The sequence below is a fragment of the Varanus komodoensis genome, unplaced genomic scaffold (genome assembly GCF_004798865.1).
Source record: "Varanus komodoensis strain SLA01 unplaced genomic scaffold, ASM479886v1 scaffold1, whole genome shotgun sequence".
Taxonomy (NCBI): domain Eukaryota; kingdom Metazoa; phylum Chordata; class Lepidosauria; order Squamata; family Varanidae; genus Varanus; species Varanus komodoensis.
In genome coordinates, this window is record NW_025335268.1 from 35,525,116 (window position 1) to 35,550,352 (window position 25,237).

Here is a 25,237-nt window from a genome sequence, read left to right on the forward strand (position 1 = left end):
ATTGCATGATGAACTACTTGTGACAACAAAAGTACAAACCATGTATGTTTGCCATGGATGCTAATACTGCAGAATTATTACCAACTTAATTGGTACAAGGGTCTGGAATATAATATTTAAATAATAAATCTTATGGATACTTCCAAAATCGCTATGGTTTTCATCATACATGACACTTTCAAATGAGGGACTGAACCACATCCTATGGAACACTGACACAGTGAGGAAGCTACTGTGATTGCTAGTGCTGTATGGAGGTGGGTATAAAACGGCATTCTGTAATACCCAGAGCTGAATGAGAGGCAATATAAGAGACACTGATTATTTGGTTCAAATGGGTGGAAGCCATTGTTGCAACTGGTTCCTTCACATCTCCCTAGTTGTGAATACAGTGATGGGGAATGACAAGCACCAGATTTACTTCTGCCTCTTCTTAATGTTCCCATCACTGACAAACAGTGTGTCATACTGGCAGAGTTGCCTTCCAAATGAAATTCTTGCACCCATGGATCCTCTTACAGGTCAGATCCACTTGTCAGTAATTTAGATATGGCTTTATTACTGGACAGACAGAGGTATGAATGATTCTCACATCAGCTATTTCAACTAATAAATTATGTTCTGAAGTGGCCCTTGTGGTATGCTATCTGAAGCACAATAAAATCCTTATGATTACAATATAAAATATCACATAGCATTTCTCTGAGCCTCTTAGTTACCAAATCCCAGATCTGCAACATACTCCACAGCAGCTACATTCTTCAACTTGTAAATTATTCTGTAGATCTGGCTCTGTAGCTGACATGGACATTCAGCATTTTTCCTTCTTAAAGAAGTCAGCTGGGAACACAGCTGAATACTGATAATTCTTGTTCACATAACACTTATGCAGACACTTTACAGAGGTGTGCCAAAGAAATATTCATCCCCCCTGCCCGCAGTGTTTTGAAGGTATGAAATGTGCAGTCAAGGTTATTGTTGTACCTGAATTTCTTGCTTTAAGCCTAAGGGCAAAAAGAAGCATTCACATCCAAGATGTATGTCACGTTTCCTCTATACAATATAGAATTGTATGTACACATATTCACTTTGGGTGTTGAGTTCTTAGTTCTAAAATTAACTTACAAAACACATTCTTAGACTCAGCTTAGGAATAGCAGTACTTGACTGTGGTTAAAGGAACCTTCTGCCATATCTCAGTCCTCTCATCCACCAAAATCATTATCACCTCTTCTGTTTGCTTAGACTATCTTCAGATCTCTACATCTGGTTTCCCATAGCACCTCCTGGTATCCAGGACAGACTGCTTTAAAGCCTTCCACAACTTTGCTTCACTGAATATTGATCATTATCACTTGTTATATTCCTGCCCATGAGTTCTGTTCCTTCAGCTTTAGGATTCTCAGCCATTCATCTCTTGCTTTTTAATGAGAGTCAACAGATTCTGCCTTGCTATATCTGCATAGGTAAATCCCTCCCTGTAGGTGTTTTGTCATCTCTCTTACTTTGTTAATCCCTTTGCAAAGCTTTTTTCAAGGGTTATTTGGTTTAAACCTGTGCAGCGGAACCCAAAATAGGTTCACTCAGATGTCAATCCCACTGTATTTAGGATTATAGCCTAAAGCTCCTGTCCTATACTCACAAAACTGGACATAAGCCTCACTGAATGGGACATACTTTTAAGTAGAAATGTACAGGGACTACACAGTCTTGCCTGCAACTGTAACCAAGCTGAACTTATCTGTTTATATTCCCTCTTTCCTATGCTTGCCCTGACTTCCCCATCATCTATTATAGTTCCCATTGTCTGTTTTAGTTTTCAAGTTTTTTGAATACTTTTTCCCCCTTATGCAACACTTTGAACTGCTATAAACATACTGACCACTCTACATGTGTAAGAAAACAGTAGGCAAGTAATGCTAATTATGCTTATAAATATTTGCAATCTATTTCAAGGAACAGTAACAAAACATAATAAGAAGATCATGTTTATTTTTTGAGATCATAGTAAATATTCAAATTGGATAAACTTCAATTTTTGTGATTCAACTGAGAAATCAAAATAAGAATCCCACCTCCCATGGATGCATTGCTTAACACAATTAGAAAAGCAGGTGGGCAATGGGAGTTCCACATTTGTTATGGAATATAAACTAATTAAAATGGCATATTTTAGTCACTATGTGAAATGTTTAGAAGAAAATGGAGGAAGAAAGAAAGGCCAAATAAAAGCTGAGTGCAAAATATGATGGATATTACAGATAAATAAAATTCTAGTCGGATTATTGCCCTGCTTTGATTTTTGCTAAATGGTAATGCAGCTTTATGCTCAGCAGCCAACATGTGGGAGAACAAGCCAAAGGGAAAGGGGGAGCTTTAAAAACACTTCACAGATTGCCCACTACAAAATGATTATTGCACATATTCATGTATTACTATGTTTTAGAAAATAATTAGTTTTAATTACAGCAGTGAGAGCGCAAGCAAGACTCTGGCGAATAAGCTGGCAAGCTTCATGGTGCTAATTTGCTAATATCTTTAGCATCACTTCACTGCAGGTTGGGAGAATGGCTCTGCCAAAAAACCTACCCAGCCATGTGCCATATGAGTTTACAGCTAACTATATACGCAATACTGCCAGAGGTTTTCATGGACTTATTTTTATGTTGTTGTGGTTCATTTGCAAGTTGAACAAGGCTTTAAAGATCTCAAAATGCAAAAATTACCACTTAGCTTTCCCTTTACTTTTTTAGTATGTTTAATTTTAAATACATTAATAGAGATGAGCTATCTTTTCCCAAATAATACAATTACTGAGGAAAAGGCTACATAGAGCAGTTAAGCATTTCTGGATTTTTTAATAAATGGGAATGAAGCCATAAATAAGCAACCCACAAGGATATACAGAAGATGAAATGCATGAGACTATCTGATCAGAAATCCTAAACTCACTTGTTCCATGGACATCTGTGCAAGTTAGCCCAATCAGATACCACTCTGCCTAAGGTTGGCACATTTTTCTAAAAGAAACAGTGCTGGTGACAGTGTAAAGTCTTTACCAGTTCACCAGCTATATGCTTGCATGATGATTCTTTCCCAACGTGCTTTGAGCTGTGAGTGCAGAACATCAGCTTGTGCTAATGGTGGATTATTCAGTGGTCCTTTAATTGTTCATAGGGATTTCATGGCAGCCGCAAAATGTGGATGGAGAATTGCAATTAAAAACTTGAATGACCAATTATGACCCAATGAATTATGTGGGATATAGTTTATTTTGGAAGCACTTGTTACTACTTGCCTTGATTTAGCAAGATTCAGATATGCATTGGGATGTATATCACCATCTGTACCACAATTCCCAGGATTCTAACTAACTCTCAGCTGGATCAAGGCCACTGCGTTATCCTGAGAAGGAAGCACTAGTGTAGAGTCTAAATGGATAATAGGTAGGTATTTCTTTACCTTTTGCTGATATGTTGAACGTTCTTTTATACAAGAATATTCCTGAGTGAATTTCAGCCTTTTTTTTTTCCACTGACAAATGGAGAACATCTTTGGACTCTTTTTCAAACACTGAAAGTACACCATTGTTCCAGTTCTGGCAATTTAACGTGAACATGCTCACACGTCTATAATGAACTAATGATCCTATGCACACAGGATAGATGAATAGATGTAAAGCAAGATGACAGTGAAATCTGTGACTGGAAAAATGTTGTAATGTACAGTGGATATGTTAAAAAACTAGCTTTCTACAAGAAGTAGAAGGTTAGAGTAATAACAATAGTAATAAAAAATACAAGTCAAGTTCCTGAAATAGCTATAATATACCAAAGTTAGCATGTTCAAAGGCAAATATAATTCGAGTTAAACTTCAGTCAAATGATCTTTTTTTGCAGCTAACAGCATACATATGGCTCAGTATCAGAAGTTAGTAAAATACTGTAAAAAATACTGCCTTTTCTTTACTGCTGGGAAAACATCACAAATCACCCCACAAGCAGGAAGCTGTGTTACTGTCCTATATGCTAACCCTCTTTACACACAGAGTGAGACTATGATCCATTTTAGGAATGCTGATCCGTCCCTCCATGAGGACCTCTAACAATAGTTAAGTATTATTATGTTCATATCTCTTCCCCACACCCTTTTATCTTTATACACATTTCTTTGTACACAGCTGCAAGGGATCCAAGTAGGTTTGGATTTCTATGACCTCTGGATTCTGCCCTGACTGCCCTATTCTGAGCCATGGTTAGGAACACATCCCACCCCCTACTTTTCCCTTAGATGAGACCATAGAAGCAGTCACTTATTGTATTCTACAGGTTTGCATCAATCTGAGTAAAAATCCATTTGATATGCTGGAGTAGCATATTCCCATGGAAAACTTGAATCTAAGCAGGACCTCTCCCCCCCCCCCACAATTTCCTTCCTTCCTTCGACTCCACCCTCAGGGTGACTCACTTAATTGGCCTGCTTTTTTGGTCTGAGGCCTCTTGACAAGGGCCTAAAAACTCCCCCAGGATCTCCATGCCTGTTCTATAGTGTTATATAGTGTCCCTCCCATGACAGTTTGGTTCCCCCACTCTGCCTGAGCAATCCTGCATTGTGACATTGGCAGTTCAGAGGCCTCTGCTATCTGTCTATCTATCTATAAAATTTGTATGCCGTCCATTACTTGCCTCTCTGGACAGCTTACAACATAAATCAGAATAAAATAAATAAATTGACTATTCCACACTGGCTATAGTTAATAAAATTCAAACAATAAAATCCAATTATTATTAATACATATTAAAATATTGAGTAAATTAAAAGATCTTGCCCTGGCGCCAAAAAACATAATGATGGCACCAGGCGGACCTCTCTGGGGAGCGCATTCCATAGTCTGCTAATTCCTGTTTATCTCTCCCCTACTACTCTGAACTAGGTAGCTGTGAGGGCTTGTTCTTCTCTCTATACATGAATTCTGCATATTTATGGAATGGGGGTATGTGAGGGAGAGCGAGGGGATTTCAAGAAGTATACATTTATGATAGTGGGCAATTTTCATATATCCTCTCCAAAACACAACACAACAAAACACCCTGATTCCCTGAATGAGCAGACAATGAAAGAAAACACAACTGACAATCTATAAAATATAGACAAAACTGATTTAACAAATTCTATACATTCCTACCCAAGATTAGAGCTTTCTGTATTGAAAGCATGCATGCACTATCTGCTAGAACAGCTTAGCATTATAATAACCTTGTGAGGTAGGCTTGTCTGAAAGGATTCTGCAAGACCATATGCTAGGCTTTCCGTAAAGTTGTTTTATAATAAGACTTTCGTCCATGTAGTCAGTAACTCCACACAGTCCTAGTCCAAGGTTTTCCTAGCTCTTGCTATCTGAAAACTGGAATAACGGCATCCTCACAAAACGCCTCATGCATTTCAACACATTTTTTTTATAAGAAAAGATTCTGATGGCCTATACTCTTTGTGAAGGTGCAGCAAACTGGTATGAACTGTACGAAGTGGAAAAAATCCCACTCTGTTAAAAAGAAACAAGGGATAAAATCCAGAGGAATTCCCTTTGAGGAAGGACCATCATCCTAAAATTATTGTGATAATTTTAGTGTATTGCTGTATAAATTTACACTGTTTTAAATTATTATCCTTCAGCTGTGTAGTGTTTATGTTTTTTCCTGTTTATTGTTGTATGTTTACTTGACTGTTTGTATTGCTAGAGTATGTTGTTATCTTACTGTAATCTACTTAGAGAGTCCTTGGTCCAATTTAGTGGAAATACAGTGGTACCTTAGTTCATGAACTTAATCCGTTTCAGGACTCTGGTCATGACCCAAATTGGTTGTGACTCAAGTTAAATTTCCCCATAAGGTTCAAGGTAAATAAGGTTAATCTGTTCTATAACCATTTTTTAAATCACAAAAATGCGAAGCAAAGTGACAACAACAAAGATCGTGGCCATCTCCCCCACCCACCCCAAGCACAAGCATGGCCATCTCCTCACCACCCCTGCACGACTGAGATTGCACCTGTCATCCTGGCACGCACCCATCATCCTGTCTGGCATGAAAGCCAATGTAATACAGTAGTTAACATTCTTAAGACTAGAACTGGGAAGTCACAAATTCCACAGCCAAGAAGCTCACTGGGTGATCTTGGGCAAGTTACTCTCTCGGCATAATATGTCTCAAAAGTTTACTTTGAAGACAAAAGGGGAGAACACTGAATTTCTTGGGCAGGGTGGTGGTGGTGGTGGTAATAAATTAATGACTTATGTACTGGACGAGAACAATCACAATTTTCTTTATATGGTCCTCTTCCTCTCAATTTTTAAACTTAGCTGTAAATTAGGTTGGACTGAGAGTCAGTGACTGGTCCAAGGTCCCCCAGCTACCTTCATTTCTGAGTGTGGAATAGAACCCAGATCTCCTTAGACCCCTCTACAATCAGCAAGAGTCAATTCAGCACCCTAGAATGCGATTACCACATTCCATTATGAGCTCAAAAAACCCGACATACTCTCAATTCATTGGGGTTCATGGATTCTGCTTGAGAAGAGCCTTGCCTCTACTGAGATTTGGCAACAAATGCCCTCAAGCATTGCTGCAAAATATCTGCTTGCTTACACCACTGAGCAGGGATATATGAAAATATAGCCAGTTAGAAGTTTCATAGTGGGTCTATGCATTGTGTGAATGAGCCTGATCAAGTCCAAGTGAAATGTCAGGCTTGCACACTCCCCTTTCCTCTTTCTGTAAGTTTGATAGAAGGATCTGGGCAGAGTACAGTCTTACGTTTTGATACCAACTAACCAAAGTTTATGTCAAGCCACTAAAGATCATTTTGGGTAAGACAGGTAGAGCTAAAACATTGTTTACAGCTATGTGTGAATCAGTTAACAGTGTCATCTCTAAATGCATGCACACACATGTCACCGCAGGGTTCCTTAAGAATTACTGAAAATTAATGATTATTTATTCATTTGTTACATTTCTATACTCCCCCAAAATCTGTCAAATCTACAGTAGAAAAAATAGAATTCACAGGTAAATGATGGCAGACACATTACTCAAACTGTGGCAACTCTAGCCCTGGCTTTTGAAAAACAGGGTGGATTGTAGTTTGGACATTGACTGTTAAATCTGATGCAAAATGAATGAATTATTGTATTTGGAGTGTTGCTTGCATGCTCTTGTTTATGACGGCCAGACTGCTGTTTTACTGCTTAAAACCATTATTTCAGTATTTCAGTGCTTGCTTGGTGCCAATGGCCAACACAAGTAATCCACCATAAGTGCAAATCATATTAAGTTAGTACAGGGCAAACTTTCAATTCCTAACTGGGGGGGGGGGGGGAGAAAAGCACTGGCACATGGATTTGTTATTTTAAAAATCAAATACTTTGGATTGTGTAAATGCAATAAAAATATTATGACTATCCCATACAAAAGACTACTACAATAAATGGCCTTGCACTGAACATATTTCCATTGTATGAAATAACGAATGGCTGAATTATCTGAACAGAAAAACCCCTCTGTGAATCTTCCTTTAAACTGGTTATTCCTTTGCAATACATAAATCTTCTTAGGCAGGGCACTCTGCCATCTGTTTGCTGTTGGTTAGTTTTGCAGCTCTGGGGGCCAGAGGAAAAAGGGCAAAAAATTACGGCTAAGCAGCAAGTCTGAATTTATAGTGCAGTTTCAATGCTCAAAAGTAATTTTATTTCAGCTAGGCAGACAAAACACATAACTACATAACCCAAACACAGAATTACCTGGGACAGCTCTGGTGGGGATTGGATGTGTACGTGAGTGGAAGCAAGTTAATGGCCTGTTCAAGAGACTTTCCTTTTCAAATGGAGTAAAAATGTGCTGCATGGGGGCAAACAAATGGCCTCCTGCCTAACAATGAATGAAGCAATTGCATTTTACAGAAAAAAAGAAAACATCTTTCTGATTAACATCCCTCACGTTTCCTGAAAATCCCCCCAAACAAGCATTTGTCTAGAGGGTAAAAAAAATGCAGTCTTAATGAGGCTCTAGAACAACAGTGTGTCTTTTCAACTTTCAGGAAATAAACTACACAGGACCAATGTTAGACAATCAAATCCTTTGAAAGGCTGCAGAGAACCAAGGAGGAGTGGAGAATCACAGACCCTCTGTGTGTGTGCGTGCGCAAGACAGACACACACATGGAGGAAGGGAGGGAAGGAGGTGCTTAGGGTATAGAATATGGCTATAAGGTAGATAGCTTTATTCTATTAACACATACTGCTTACTTAAGCAGAAGTCAAACCATGTAGAGTATCAAAATGTGGAAGAGAATACATTTAACAGCCTGTAATATCTGTATAAATGTTAGGAAGGATCAGGGCAAAGCAGCAAAGGCATAATCAGCTGGTTCCTCCATTATCCTTTTTAAACAAGGGATGCTTGCTCTCAAACGTCCCCTTCCTTGAAGAGAGGCAACAGGCTCCCTTCCTTCAGCACCCAAGCTGTAGCAGCAGCAAGAAAGGTTCCTATGTAGAGCCCACCTTCTTGCCTTTCACTGGCTACTGAAAAGGAGAGAGGAAACAAAACTATTGCCACAAATGGACTTGTCACTGTTCTCCAGCAGCAACCAACTTTTTCAGGGGAGCAGGACTTCACTCATCATGGCAGCAGGCTTCTATCCTGAGCAGGCAAAAGGCAAGAAAAGCTATTGCTAGGATGAAAGAGGCACTGTTGCCTTAAAAACTCCCACAGATCCAAAACAAAAGGTGTTGCTGCGAAGAACAGGTCAGTGTCTGTCAGAAATGGTTCCTCTCCTTCCCAGAAAGACAGGGTAGGGGAAAGGATAAGTCATTTTTGCTGGCTGCTCTATCACTTAGCTCTCCTCAGAGGCAGAATGGTGCAGAGACCTGAATATACACTTTTCTGCAGTACAAAAGTGATGTGTGAGTTAATCTACAGTCACAAAGTTACTCTTCTGCCCTAGGTATTCTGGAGGCTGTCTTCAGGATTATTGGATCCCACATCCCAGTCCCCATATTCTTCACTAATCTGAGCAGTGCCTCAGATGCATTTTTTAATTTAAGAAAAATAGATGGGAATACTGATATGCCCTCTTGGTTTACATGACATTTTATTATGCTACTGACAAACATACACACACACACACACACACACACATGCTTTACAGATGGACTAACAATTTACCTCAGATTTATTGTCTCCAGTAGCAACTCTCTTTGTTGACTAGAGGAATATCCTGAATTTGTACCCAGCAACCCAATTAAAAACCAATGGTTTTAGGCCATAGTTTTACCACTGTTGACCTCCCTCCCTCACAGAAATACCTGGCTGGGTAGTCTTTTGTCCTATAAGTTTAGACAATCTACTTGTTATATAACTCAGCATTATGATGTAGTCATGAATGAAAATAATTGGGGATGGGACTGAAAGTAAATGTGTTGCTGGGTTGTGTAAGTCTGAGTCTCTACATCAGATGAAAATGAGCACTTGAATAATTCCACAGGGAAACAGATATGCTGGCATTGTACTCCTGCAAGGAAAAATAAGTGCAAAAAGGCCTTTTTGTTAATTTTATCTGACATGTCATTTTTGTCTGTTCCAATGGACAAATATTATAATTTAAAATAACAAATGTAATACTCTTTATTCTGAATTTTCAAATGCTGTTAAGTGATCTTTGATACCATGATATCTAAATCCCCAATCTGAAACACTGTCAATTATTTTGATCCAAAAATATTGTTTAACTGCAGGTCAAAAACCTTACTATGTTTTTACCACAAGTTATTCTCCTTTCAGACCAGCCAGCCGTCAAACATGCCATATTCACAATTTTATAAAGTGACAGAAAAGAGTCTAAAGATGTAACAAAAACATATCAAGAATTTGACAGAATAATTGGAAACTCTTGAATTCTCACGGTACAATTTTAAAGTGTTCAGAACCAGTTGCATAAAAATGCTGAGGAAAAACCCTTTGCACCAATGAAGGACTTCTACCTTTGAAAAAGCAGCAGCTCCTGAAATGTTACCAACCTTTACCTGTGGAACTGTTCACCATGTTAGGTGTCATGTTGTACGGAGGAGCTTGAGGGTTCATCAGGCTTGAGTTGTTGTTCATGGGCTGGCTATAGGGAGAACTGGATCCCATGATGCCACTTTGATTGATGACAGGAAAACTGCCTTGCCTAAGTGAAAAGAAAGCACACACACGTAGACAAGCTCTTATTATGTTTCCGACTGAGCAGGACACTTTGGATGGTCACAGAATTCTATTTTCAACATTCACACACACCTAAAGAAGAGGCATCCAGTTAGTCTTTGCCTGTAAGGGAGGGCAGCTGTTTGTTGAGACCTTATTATTGAGTTAGTAATTCACTCATTTTAAGGATCTTTCTGCAATCCAGGCTACAATCAAGTATCATGCAGATATTTCAATGGAATATATGTTAATTTCAAATGGACATCACCTACTATTATATAAAGAAATTAAAGCTGTAGCATGGTCAGCATGTACAAAGTGATGGAAGCAAAGAAGAGAGAAATAAGTGTTCATCTTCAATGTATACAGAGAAGCCTGGGTAGGCTAGCTCTTTTAGAAAGTTATTTGGATTCTGTTTTGCCTACCATACTACAAAGCAAGCCATGAAGACCCACTCCCCAAAAAAGGATACAAGGATACTAATTAAATGAAGCTACTTCTGTAAGCAGTTAAATATATGCATTTATCAAATACCCTGTTGACTTGCGAATACTATATAGTGAGACATAGACCATATTATTCTTGGCACTTCAATAACAGACCAGTGCAATATGACTTTGATGGAACCTTTGAATGGAAAAAGAAGTCTCTTTGTCTTTTCTGCCAAAGCTTGTATACTATATCACAGAGGACTAATGTGCGATGTGTGCATGATTTTCATTGCCTCTGGTATAGCTGTACTTCAACAGAAGTGCTCACAGAACACAGTATCAATTACATATATACCCATGTTTTGCTTTTCTAAACATTTATCTATCCTAACTTACCTACATCTCCAGTCTTCAAATGTTTTGAGCAACTTTGCCTATAAATGAGCTTGAATGACCCAGTTTTAAGGATGGCACAATTTTTATGTATGTATTTGTCTATGATTAACATTTGGCGGCTAAGCCATCAGAGCAGTATAGAGTTTAAAACAAGACATTTGGGAAGGGGAAATAACAAGTAGAGACAGAGCAAAAAAATTCCCTCTTTTCCATTAGCTGGCAGCCCTATTAGAAGCAGCATTTCATATTTTAATAGGACTAGTGGGCTACTGTTACATACAAATAAATTTTGGTTAAATGACCAAATTGAAAAGAGCAAGTTTTTACATGCATTCAAAAGGTCAACAGAATGGGGACATTCTTAGCTCTTGGGGAAGTTAATTCCATAGATTGGGGCAACACTGGAGAAAGCTCAAGCATGCCTATCAGATGGGTCTCTACAGATAAAGCTGCCCTCAGAAGGGCCTTTCCTACAGATCTTAATATTAGGACAGGCAGCTTTAGAAATCCAGGTCCTAAGCAATCTAAGACTTCCAAGATTAACATCAATACCCTGAAACCTGCCCAGAAAGCAATTGGAAACCAGTGCATGTCTTTAGGGATAGGGGGAATGTGCGCCAGTTAGCATAACTGTTACCAAATGAGACTGATTCATGCAGGGCTGTAGCAGACAAACCAAATACAATTGTGCAAACAGATTCCTTGGCACAGCCATATCCAGAGACAGTGCAGGATCAAGGAATACTCCCCGGCTATGGACCTGATCCTTCTGGGGATACACAATCCCTTCCAGGACAGTTTGCATCCTAATCTTTGAATAAAAAACCTGTAAATAAAAGGTATTGTTTCAAAGTCAGTGTTGCCCTTTGTTCTGTGGAGGCAAACTTCTCCATTTCTGTGAATAGAGAAAGGTTTTCCTTTGATAGGAAGGAGATAACTGACACACAAGGTCATTCTCCTTAAAGAAGCTTGTCACAAGTTGTGAGGGGGAGGTTGGGGGGGATACAAAAGACTGTACAATTCTTCTAAAGAAATTGACAAAGGGAAAAATGAGTCAGAGAGTTTATCAACAACTTTGAAAAGTTTTAGTGAAACAACCTTATGTATGTAATTATTGTACCTTTCCAAAGTGTTCTTAAAAATGTGGTAAAATATTTATGAAGCCCCAGGACAGGTAGTACATACCAATGACAATGTCTTTCCTCATACCTATGACAATGTACCTATTCTGTATTAGGACACACCTTCTCTTTATATTCTAGAAAACTTAAGAGGCACAATACTTATGGAAAATACCCATAGCACCTGTAAATGCTATTTATCAAGATCTGTTGAATGTTTCTGCTGTAAATTCATTCCAAGGTAACTCAGACCCAAAGTAATACCAAACCATAGTGTGCTCTCAGGGTCTGTGGGCAAAAGCAAACCGCAGTTTAGATGTTAGAACTAAATGCCAAAATATGGTTTGCTGAAAGCCTGGCCTGGAAGTTATTAACAACTACATCTGTGTTTGGTGGCTGGTGCTGCATTTGAACAATGCTTTTGAAAATAAGCTTCTGGAATGTAGAGGAATTTTCATGCATTTATGCAGATGTTTATATACATTAACAGCATTTCTCTTAAGGCTCCAAGTTAACAGAAAGATTGCCTAAAGAGAAACTGGACTGGCATTATACAAGCAACCGAAAGAGGCTTTTATTCCAATATTAGTATAGCTCTACCACTGTTCTTTAATTTGGCATCTCTGTTGCCAGAGAGCTTCTTTATGTGGGTTCCATGTAGGAACAAGTCTATCCATACAGTGTCCTTCATTTATTATATTAGCAAAGAGAATGGAACTACCAAAGGAACAGGGCAATTTGAAGATAGGTTATTCATACATAACAACATCATTACACAGTCACTTGAAAGGAAAAAGTGAAAAACTAAAGCTTTACACAATGGATGTGTTCACACATACTGCTAAACCAAGCCACAGGGTTATCATGTGTCATAGTATCTCACATTGTGTCCTGGGTTCACACATACACATGCATAGTTTTCATGTGTCTCCGTCTCCCTCCAAGTGGTGGCATGTATTCAATCAGTCCTTGTGACTGGGAATTAATCCCAGCATGCACCACTCCTGCCCAACTCTTCCACTTTTGCTTACATTTATTTATTTATTTAGGAAGCTTCTATGTTGCCCAATTCGCTGAAGCCTCGAGGCGGCTCACATCAATAAATAAATAATCACAATATAAAAACAATATAATTTGAGTCGACCTGGCCAAAGATATAAAATAAATAAATAATATTAACAATTCAAATGACGTTTAAATAAAAAGGTCTTCACCTGGCGCCGAAAAACGACGGCGCCAGGTGGACCTCTCTGGGGAGTGCATTCCATAGATTGGGCGCCACTGCAGAGAAAGCCCTCCTCCGAGTACTTACCCTCCTAATATCCTTCACGGAGGGTTCCTGGAGAAGGGCCTCTCCCGCTGATCTCAAGGGGCAGGCGGGTGGGCATATATGGATGTAAGCGCTCCTTCAGGTAACCAGGACCCAAGCCGTTAAGGGCTTTATAGGTCATAACCAACACCTTGAATTGGGCCCGGACTTCAATGGGAAGCCAGTGAAGCTGACGGAGAACTGGAGTCATGTGAACATAATGCCCAGTCCCCGTCAGCAGCCTGGCAGCTCTATTTTGAACCAATTGAAGTATCTGGACCGTCTTCAAGGGCAGCCCCACGTAGAGCGTGTTACAGAAGTCAAGTCAGGAAGTCACCAACGCGTGTGTCACCGTTGCCAGGCAGTCATTCTCCAGGTAGGGATGCAGCTGATGGATCAGCCGAAGCTGAAAGAAAGCGCTCCTCGCCGCCGCGGTCACCTGAGCTTCCAGTGAAAGCTCTGGGTCGAGGAGCACTCCCAAGCTGCGGACCTTGTCCCTAAGAGGGAGTACAACCCCATTCAGGACTAAGTTCAGGTTCCCTTCCCCAAAGCCCGATCCGCCAACCAACAGGACCATCGTCTTGTCTGGATTGAGCTTCAGTTTACATGCTCCCGTGGGTATGGCCTCAGTTTTTTTCCCCTGCTGCTTTGCATAGCCACTGTGTACTCATATAGAGTAGCACCCCCTGCTGCTGCCACGCTCAGTACTCACGCAGAAGTGCTCACTCACACCTCTCCCCTCTGCACATGTGCCTGATACCCTTCCCTCCATGTGCTGGATTTGCACACACTGCTGAGACTGCCTCCTGCTGGCAGCCTGGCACATGGAAAGCAGCAGCATGGGCGCCATCACCAGGGATGGATGGAGTAAGCCCTTCTGGACATACTTTCCAAAAAATGCTCCTCTGGGCATCTGCCTGGGAAATTCTGCTAGCAGGCTATTGGGGGGGGGGGCTTGTGAGGAGTCCCATACACTGCTGGGGACAGGAATAGGCACAGGGTGGGAAGCAGAGCAGGAGACATGGCATCCTTGGGATGCTCGCCCTGGTGGCAAGGTCTCCCGTGCTACCCATGGGCTGCTCCAGCACAGGGCAGGAGCACCATGCATGAGTAGATACTGAGTATGCATGAGTAGATACCAGCAGATACTGCTGCTGGTGGCACTCCCTGTCTTTCTTCCTGGTGTGTGCTCCCTGATGCCCTGCTGTTCCATCTCACTGCCTCACTGCAATCACAGCCTTGCCAACTGCATGATGTCTCGGCTCACTGCAATGCCAGCCTTGCCTGTTGAGCAGCCTTGCTGATGTGCCTGCGAGTTGCGCACACTGGCAAGGATTTGCAAGTGAGGCTGGCATGGTGGTGAAGTGGGCCTCATGAGGTAGGCAGGGTGGGCATCTTGGCAAGGCAATGAGATGCACAAGGAATCAAGGCAAGGCATGGTGGGCAGGACAGTGAGGCTACCATCATGGCAAGATGGGGCAGTTAGGAATCAGGGAGTGCATGCCAGGAAGGAGGATGGGGAGAGCAGAGAAAGCCAATCAGTGCTCTGCTGCCAGCGGCTCACTAGTTGCTAGCTAGAACAGCGCAGTGGAAATGGCAGCTAGACCAGCCATGGCCACTCTTGCCTCGAACCTCACTCTCAGAAATGGAGAAACCATAGGAAAACATCATAAATGAATTCACATGTCATGACAAGCAATGGTGAAACCTTAGAACAAAATGTTGGCTCTCTGTTCACTGTTACCAATTGGACCATGTTTTAACATACTTGCTAGATTCACATGAAACCACAAGCTATTCCTGCCATGGCTTGTTGTTACGTGTGAACACAGCCAATATTTAATGCAACTGTGAAACTGTAATCCTGTAAGACATCATAAAGAAAATGTTATCCTGTGAGTACCTATAAGAGGACTCAGGTCAAAGCATATGTAAATCAGTTCTTAAGTAGTTGAACAAAATATTATGTTACAGTTTGTCACAAGCAGAACACAGAAGAGAGCTAATAAACAGCAATATTCCAGTTTCTGTGGAACTAGAAACTAGTTTAGGAAGATCTATTTACACCATTTGGGGATCATTTATATATCATAATATGACAGCTAGTAGAAAAAATAATTTATATCTGAAAGAAAATAGTTTGAGATTTTATATAACTGTAATACAAAACAGAGAGTTATTCAGGCAACATGACAGAACCTACAAACTCTTGATAGGTTTACTATAATTGTTGTAAACCACCCAGAGAGCCTCGTCTGTGGGGCACTATAGAAATGAAAACAACAACAACAACAAAGAAAAGCAGGAGTAGGCAGGTGTGCAGAATGCAACAAGCAACAGTGGTTTCTTACACAGGATGGTCTGTTGTGGTATTTCAGCATGGCATATTTGATTTTTAGAAACTGCATAGGAAGCAGTTGTCTGTTCTATGGTTTCCATACTCCATCATGGTCTCTGATTTTCCAAATCTGGTATTGTGGTTTCCACAGTAGTGGTATGCAGCTACCACAGAGTCCCCTGAAAAGAGTGTCAGGTGTTGCAGCCGCTGCTCGAGCCAACCAGCATGGGATTGAATTTTAGGCACAGTGATTGATGGAATACTAACAGCAGGAGGATTGAGCAAGGAGGGTGGAAACCATGGTAGCACAGAAACCACATATTTAATGGTCAGGCAAACCCATGCATCATAGAAACCATGCAGGGTTGCTTGTTGTGACATGCGAACCCAGTCATTGTCTCTCAAAATGGCTGAAAAACTTCAGATGGTGCAGAACAGAGAATTTTGATTTGTGGAGCTTATTTGGATCATCTTGCCAGTATTAACATATCTTGTCAGTACTGACATATCTGCATTGCCACCTTTTTGCTTCTGCCCAATTAAAAATGGTAGTATTTTAAAGCCAGGAATGGCTTGAGTGTCAGGAATCCAGTGGGGTGTCTTCTACTATATCATCCTGCCTGCCTTCTGGGATTATCATTTCTGTTCCCTTTCTACTGACAGTCAGATAACTGACATTTTGAAAGGAAACTGTTTTGATTGGTGCAAGCAATCCATGGAATGCCCATCCCAGAATTGGTTGTTGGATATTTATTTATTTGATTTACATCCCAACTTTTTCTTTTAAAGAACTCAGAGTGGTTTGCACCATTCTCCTCCTCCTGTTCTCCATCTTATCCCCACAACAACAGGCCTCTGAAGTACGCTGGGTTGACAGTCTGGGACTGGCCCAAAGCCACTCGGCTGCAGGTGGCTGCATGGCTAAGCAGGGACTAGAACCCTGATTGCCTGAGTCCCAGTCTCATGCTATGCTTTATTTTATGTGGCCTGCAAACCCCCTTTTTTTTACTAAGAGTTTGAAGTATTTTGGAAATTTTTATTAACTTGCTTATAGTATACAACACAGTATTTTTGTATTGTAACCTTTGTAAATCACCTTGACAGCAAATCTGGTGAAAAGAAAGGTATATATTTTACGTTAATGGAAAGTATAATGATAATTGTCCAGAGACCACCACTTTTTAAAAAACTGTTTCTGGAAATTCCATCTAAGAAAACATGCTTGTAATCAACTACTGGAAGAATACCACAGTGCACACAAGCCCCTTCCTATATGTACATCCTTACAAAGTTGCTTTACACTGAATCAGACCATTGGTCCATCTGCTTCAGGACTGTCTGTGCTGGCTGGCTGGCTGGCAGCAGTTCCCTAGGGTTTCAGATGGAGGTCTTTACCGATCTTTCCTGGAGATTGAGCCTGGGAGCCATGCATGAAAAAGCAGGTGCTCTTGCACTGACTTAAAACTACACCCTAAAATGACCACATACCAGTTTTGCATTCCCTTTGAAGGTTAGACTAGTGTCAACTTTGGTCAGCTATCCAAGCCAGATGAAAGCAAATATTTCCCCCAGATCCTCTGAGTAACAGCTAGGCCTATATATCACAACAGTGTAGTTGAAGGGCGGTGTATTTTGATTATGGCACAGACTGACTTCTGTGTATTTTAAAATGATAATGGCATAATGTGGCTGACCTGGGATCATTTTATGATGTAGGGTGAGGTATAAAATAAATGAATACATGCACATATCAATAAATTGCATGCCTCTTCCCTACCTCATAGGAAAGCAATATTTCTTACCCTTACAATCCATCCTGTTGCCCTCATGATATCTATTTCAACAGGCAACATAAAATTTCTGCTTTCACCCGACCAACTATTTAGACTAAATGCTGGCAGAACCTATGAATTTTTCTTTTAAATATACTACAGAAGCTATTATTTGTATATAACATAGCTGAAAGATACTTGCAAGTGAAATTATAGAGTTCTACATGTGTTTTATGCAATGATTTGATGCAACCTAAAGCACTAGATGACTAACCTGCCCTCAGGTAGTCTGTGACAGACAGCTACTTGGACTGAAGGCATGGACAAATTTTATCGTTTAATTCTGGCTACATGTGTTCTTGCTTTGCGTAGAATGATAACTGAATGTGACAAACTGTGCTACATCCATTCTACAGTATGAAGTGGAGTCCATTAAGAACTGAGCTGAGATCACCACACTCATTTTGATTAACCTCCAGGCCACTAAACACCAATAAATATGTTGCACAGCAACTGCTAAATATATTTATATAAGCTTCAGGTCATACCATCATTTGTTGGTTACTGGAGTTAAGTAAAAATGAAAAAGAAGGAAAGAAAATATGTTTCTGTCAGTGCTGTTTTCACTAAAGAGCTATTTGATCCACTGTTTCTGAAGGGCTTAGCTGGAAAACACACTTTCAGTCTCACCCCTGCAACCTAAACTCCATTTGTGTGTGAAGCTAAATTAAGGTTAGTTGTTGAGGTGTTTAAAACCAGTTTCTATACCTGTTGTGGCATTTACAGATGAAAGCCTAACCATTCAACTGTAGAACAAATTCAATGAGCCACATGCAATACTTGAAAGGTATAAACACTAAAGGCAATAACCTGGTTAAATTTAAACCAGTGGGAGTTTTTTTGAGTAGGGAAATCAAGATTTTGACCTTCGGTTAGCTGGTGTCAGCTATTAGACTTAATAATGTGGGGGGAATAAAACTTTAGATTGAATGGGATGCAAAAACTGCTAGCCCTTCAAAGGAATTAATGAGTTCTTGCCGCTTCAAATACTGAGACATTTGAAATAACTGTGTCAGACACACTACTGCAGTGACAGGAGGCTACACAATTCTGTCACCTTCTAAGCCGCATTGTTTCCACTACTGTTAATTTAAACCAATCCTTTTGAACTGGAAAATGTTCCCTAACCAAGTAAGAAATCATTGTTGCATCATTGGTCTACTCTTCTATTAATTTCTGCAAAAGTAATGCGACTAAAACAACACACACGGTGTTCGGTGTTCCCAGTTCTTCATTTTGCGCCTGTAGGAGGACTTTATAGAGCATTACTTAAAAGTTTGTTTCAATTTTATTTTTCTCCTCAGTAAGTGTAGATCACTTCTGTCAGGGCCTCATTCTGATTAAGAACTTGCCTCCATGGGTCATGCTTTTGGAATTATTCCTTTGGGGAAACCTACTCCCAAAACATCTTTTTTCAGAGCTGAAAATTTGTATGGATATTCAGGACATATTTTGTGATAAAAGAAGCAGGTGAGGGGAGAGAGCATTAAGAGCTTGATATTTGCTTCCTCTCTCACTTCTTGTGGTGAAAGGAAGTATGAGCAGTGATGGGGACTAACTTCTTAGCAGGCCCTCATTTAACCAAAATGTACATTCTACATGCGTTTGTATGTAACAGCAGCCCAGTAATCCCATTAAAACACAAAAAGCTGCTTCTAATTGGGCTGACAGGCAGTGGAAAAGTCAATGGAAAGAGGGAGATGGGTTTTTTGTTTTTGATTTGGCTTTTTCTCTTGTTATTCCCCCATTCTTTGTTTTATCAGTCTTCATGCACTTGTTCCAACTAGAATAAACTTTTCTTTGGAAGGCCTGCTGGGTTAACTTTTTATGCATTAGTACATAATCTTACCTACTTCAAACAAAAAAGCATGTGCTCAGTTGATCTTGACATTTCCAGTTGCCTACCAAGCCAATCTTCACAACTGCCTCTAGTATGACTGCTGCTCTTCATGGTATTTTCCAGTCAGCAGAGGTACTACAGACTCGTTGCCAAGCACTGCCCCCAGGAGCAAGTTAAGAGTCAACAATCCCCTGCTCACTGCTGCAATGGCACCTCTGCCTCTCCTTTCTGTACAGTTGAGGCTACTGGAAACATCCGGGCTCAAGAGGGCTGTTCCATAGCTCTCTGCTAAGGTCAGTGCTTCCCACTTTTGAAAACTGGGCCAATGTTAGGATGGCGGGTGCCACCCAGGGTCGTGTGCAGCATTCTGGTGAGGTGGGCAGAAGCCGGGTTGCAGTCCCCACATGAGACAGTGGCGTCAGAAAATCAGTATGATTAGCAGCGGGTTATGAACAGCTAAATGTTTCAGAAGGTTTAAAAAAATGCATGGAGGCATGTTCATTTCCTTCATTTTCTATAGCCCTTCAGGCCTGTATTTCATCCATATTTCCCTGTACTAGCGCTCTCATTCTTTAGCTTATGCCTGCTTCACCAAAGAATGGAAAGCAGCATCTCGAGAGGGTAATTTGTGTTAACATTTTAAGCAGGGGTGTTTTTGAAGAACACTGACACACTGCAAGGGTGGCTACTTGATTACAAATCATGAAAATGTCTGCTGGGATATACTCACAAATCACTGCACTGACCAAATTGCCCTGTGCTTTATCTGCACCAGGTCTGCCACATGACAATATTTCCTTTCTCTTTTAAATGTCAAAGTATGATTTGAAGGGTTGTTATTTAAACACACTGACCTGTACAATAACCAGAAGTACTTTATTTAAATCTGTCTTGAGCTGGGTCTAGCCATAAAAAGCTTATAATCTGTCATACCCTGACATCAAATGGGTTATTATAATGAGAGTAATTCAGGGGTGAGATCTGCAAACATATTTTCCTGCTGGGATTTTCTTACGCTCTCTCACACATATAATTTTGTTATGGCTTTTCCTCCTTGCCACAATATGAGCTTTTTAGAAACAGATTGCTATCAAGGATAGTAGAGTATGAGTGTTTATTACTGTGAAACACACACACACACACACACACACACACACACACACACACACACACTCATGGGGGGAGAGAGAGAGAGAGAGAGCTTGCTTTGCTTTGCTAACTGCAATACTGTCACAAATTAACTAGTTTGTTTGAATTTAGATGTCTAAAATTAAAATGCTAGTTGGAAAATACAGATATGAATATGAGTACTGAAATTCTGAGCCAGAGCTACATGTGCTCTAGAAGGCGGATGTGACTGTCTTGCATCACTATGCAGGCTTCCTCATGATATGCTGTGCATATGAAGTTGCCTCACAGTTAGAACACTGGTCCCACAATTACATTAATATTGTCTATTCTGATAGCAGTTCCCAAGGCCTGTGTGCATTTTTTCCCTTGGCTCTGTTACCTTGAGCTCCTTTAATTGATGCTGGGGAGTATAATGCATGCACTCTTTTACTGAAAAGCAGTTAGCTGCATTGTCCACCTCTTTGCATATACAGAGCTGCCTGTTCAATAGAACTAAAGTCCTTGCAGGAAGAAGAGTTGTACTGACCCTCTGGAAACTCTTCCCTTGTGCAAGGGACTGTGGTATATGCTTGTTTGTTTGGCAGTGGATGTACACTGCAGATAATATGACTGTGTTATGGAATACTAATGACTAAAACATTCAAGTCAGAGCTACTTTTGATATCATGTAAACAGAATTAACCTGAAGCAGGTTGCTTAGTGACCGTGCATGAAAGACCACAGTAAAATGTGCACTAATTTGCTGTTGTCCTCATGAAAAACTAGCATACAGCAGCTTCTCTCAGCCTACTGCTGAGAAGCCGAATACACTATTAGCTTGTACAGCAGGAAATGAGCACTGTGAGAGTGTGTGTCTTATGCTCTGCAAGAAAGACAGCCAGATATAATCTCTATTCTTGAAGAAGTCAATGCAAGATGAATTGGATGAACTTCTATAAAATTCCAGTCCAAGCCATTTCATTTCCCAATAAAAGCAGGTTGCTTACCTGTAACTGATGTTCTTCCAGTGGCCATCTGTGCAGTCACACATAGGGGTTCTGAGCCTGCGCAGTGCCTATGGCCGGAAATTTGATACCTAAAGGTCTTGGCGGGAAACTCCGCTCCCCCCCGCCGCATTATACATGGAGCGGAGTGTCCACCATTTTCCAGTCTTTGATAGACCGGATGTTCGCTCTCTAAGGAAAAAAAAAATCTAAACCAAGAAAAAAAACACTATATGTATCGATAACAAGTTACGAATACAGTGTAGGTACCTAAAATAAAAAGTAGTACGGTACTGATAACAAGGTCCACCCATCGACACTGAGCGGGGCTGGCGGGTGGGTTGTGTGACTGCACAGATGGTCACTCGAAGAACATCAGTTACAGGTAAGCAACCTGCTTTTCTTCATCGTGGCCTCTGTGCATCACACATATGGGTAGATTAGCAAGATTACCCTGACTGGAGGAGGGAAGGTGTCATCAACGAAGAACAGCTGAAAGAACGGCTCTGCCAAAGGAACAGTCTTGTCTAGCATGGATGTCTAGATGATAATGTTTAGCAAATGTGCATGGAGTGGCCCACGTGGCCACCCTACAGACATTGTCAATCGGGACCCCCGCCGCAAAGGCTGAAGAAGCGGCTTCTGCTTGCATAGAATGACCCCTTGGGGTTGTAGGTAACTCCATCTTAGCCAACTGGTAGGACAAAGTTATAGTGTGAACTATCCATTTGGAGAGTCTTTGAGGGGTAACAGGAGAACCTTGGTCCTGCTCCGAGTACTTCACAAAGAGCCGGTTGGAGCGGCGAATGGATTCGGTCCTTGATCTATAAAAGGCTAGGCAGCGGCGCACGTCAAGCGTGTGTAAGGATCTCTCGATCGGATTCGATGGAGGTGGAAAAAAGGCAGGTAGAACGATCTCTTGACTCATATGGAAAGTAGTAGCCACCTTTGGTAGAAAGGAAGGATCCATCCGTAGAACAACTTTCTCCCTATGGAAATTTAAATAGGAAGCGCCTACCCTTAATGCACAGAGCTCACTAACTGTTTGCGCTGATGTAACCGCCACAAGAAAAGCTGTCTTCCAGGAGACAAGGCGCAAATCAACAGTCACCAAAGGTTCAAATGGGGGTCTCATTAATGCCTGCAACACCACCGAAAGGCTCCAAGTAGGCATAACTGGTCTGATCGTTGGACGAAGGTTATGTAGCCCTTTAAGGAATCTTTTTATCAATGGTTGAGAAAAAATGGAGGATCCCTGAATTGTACCACAGTAGTAAGAAATTGCCGCCGTGTATACCTTTATGGAAGATGGTTTAAGTCCTAAATGGTGGAGTTCCAAGAGAAACTGAAGAATATTCTCTATGGATGCTGAATATGGGAGAAAAGAATGAGACTCTGCAAAGGTATTTAGCCGCGTATGACTTTCGGGTTGATGGTCTTAGCGCAGATTCGAGAATGCTTTGGATTTCTGGGTCTAAAGCCGTCTATCCCGATGGAAAACTCACCAAACCCAATGACAAAGGAAAAGGAAACGGATTCAAAGCCTCAATCCAAGTGACCGATTCGGGGACACAATCTGTAGAGAGTTAAACATCATTGGTACCGAATCAGTAGCAAGTGTTATCGAATCCGCCATGCTGTTAGTTTCAGCGATGGGAGATCTGGGCGGCGAACTGTGCCCTCTTGCTGAGTTATTAGATATGGAACAGTCGGAAGGTGAATTTATTTGCCGTGAGATATTCAGAGAAGTGTTGAAAACCATGCTTGGTGTGGCCACCATCGAGTTATCAATAGTCCTGTGGCCCTGTCGTGGGCTATCTTCGATATTACTCTCATAATGAGGGGAATCGGTGGGAAAGCGTAAAAGCTCATATTGTCCCAGGGGATCATAAAAACATCCCCTAGTGATTCTTGTCCTATTCCCGCTCTCGAGCAAAAGTTCTCGCATACCCTGTTCTGCCGGGTAGCGAACAAGTCCATGTCCGGATGTCCCCAGCGATGGAAGAGTTGGTCGCATATCTGCCGATCCAGCTCCCATTCGTGGGATGTCGACATTTGTCTGCTTAGAAGATCGGCCTCGACATTGTCCATACCGGCTAGATGTACAGCTACTAGAGCAATGTCTCTCGGGATGCACCAATTCCATATCCGCATTGATAGACGAGCCAGAGTGGGAGACTTCGTCCCACCTTGTTTGTTCAGATAAAAAACTGTAGTGATGTTGTCCGAGGCTATCTGAACTACTTGATGCTGAAGAATGTCCTCGAAGGATCGCAGGGCCTTGGACACTGCCAGAAGTTCCAGGAAATTGATATGATTCATGGACTCCTGTCAATTCCAAACACCTTGAGTGCGTAGGCCAGAGCACAGTGCTCTCCATCTGAGCAGATATGCATCAGTACCGAGAGTCACCGTAGGGCACCGAGGTCGGAACAGAACTCCAACGTTTAAGTTGGCTGGAACTGTACACCATATCAGAGATTGTAGAACGGAGGACGGAAGCTGAATCAACTTTGTAGGCACATCCTTTTGTGGTCGAAACATCTTGTTGAAGAAGAGCTGAAGGGGCGCAGCCGAAGCCTGGCATGTGGAACGACGGCAACCGATGCAGCCATGTGTCCCAAGAGTCTTTAGATAGATCGGGCAGGAACCGTTTCGTCTCATCGCATTCGATGGATGTGTCGAACAAGAGTGCGTTGTCTGTCTTGAGGAAGAAATGCCTTTGCCATCCAGACGAGCGCCGATGAAATTGATCATCTGCGCAGGAACAAGAGAGGATTTCTCGCAGTTAATGCAAAGTCCAAGATCCTGCAGTAGGGTGCAGGCCATGTTTATAGAGGAACAAAGTCCCTCTCTGGTCTGAGAAACCAATAACCAGTCATCGAGGTAGGGGTATATTTGAACACCACGTAGTCGGAGGTATGCGCAGACCGGAGCCATGCACTTCGTAAAGACCCTTGGGGCAGTAGCCAGTCCAAATGGGAGCACCATGAATTCGAAGATTTCAGAAGCAACAGCAAAACGGAGGAAACGCCTATGACACAGATGGATCGAAATGTGAAAATAGGCGTCCCTCAAGTCCAATGAGGCAAACCAATTCTCTCTCCTCAGCAACGGTAAGATATTTTGAAGGGTGGTCATCCAAAATTTCTTTGGTGGCATAAATTTGTTAATAGCTCTTAGGTCCAATATTGGCAGGAGACCCCCTTCCCATTTCAGGACCGTAAAGTATCTAGAATAGAATTTATGCAGTCCTTCAGGTAGAGACAAGCAATGAACCGCTCCCTTACGAAGGAGCTGATGAACTTCGTCCAACAACACTGGCGGGCATGGAGTAAACTGGATCGGACTCGATGGAGGAATGATGTCGATTTCTATTCGATATCTGTGCTGAATAATGGATAACACCCACCGATCAGATGTAATGGACTCCCAAATGGGGAGTCTGCCTTTCAGCTGGTCCCCAAATGAGAGGGGGAAGGGTGGGGTTAGGAGTAAAAGAAGGATTCGCCCACCCTATCAGCACTGGCGTTTATCCCCATCAAAATGGCGGCGGCCTTGCTGGAATCGCTGGGGCGGTTGCTGTCTGCAGCGTTGTTGGTGGTGCTGTGGCTGTTGTTG

At 41.4% G+C, this 25,237-nt stretch overlaps 1 protein-coding gene across 17 annotated transcripts in view; it reads right to left on the bottom strand.

Moving 5' to 3' along the window:
* ARID1B (AT-rich interaction domain 1B) overlaps positions 1-25,237 on the bottom strand; it is a 496,963-nt gene that overhangs the window by 40,066 nt on the left and 431,660 nt on the right. For 13 of the 17 annotated variants that reach the window (XM_044422260.1, XM_044422313.1, XM_044422196.1 and 10 more), the window contains one exon: positions 10,070-10,221. In XM_044422260.1, the coding sequence (XP_044278195.1) occupies positions 10,070-10,221 (152 nt within the window). The remainder of the gene's footprint in view (positions 1-10,069; positions 10,222-25,237) is intronic. The other 4 variants (XM_044422242.1, XM_044422234.1, XM_044422224.1 and 1 more) reach the window with 1 other exon arrangement.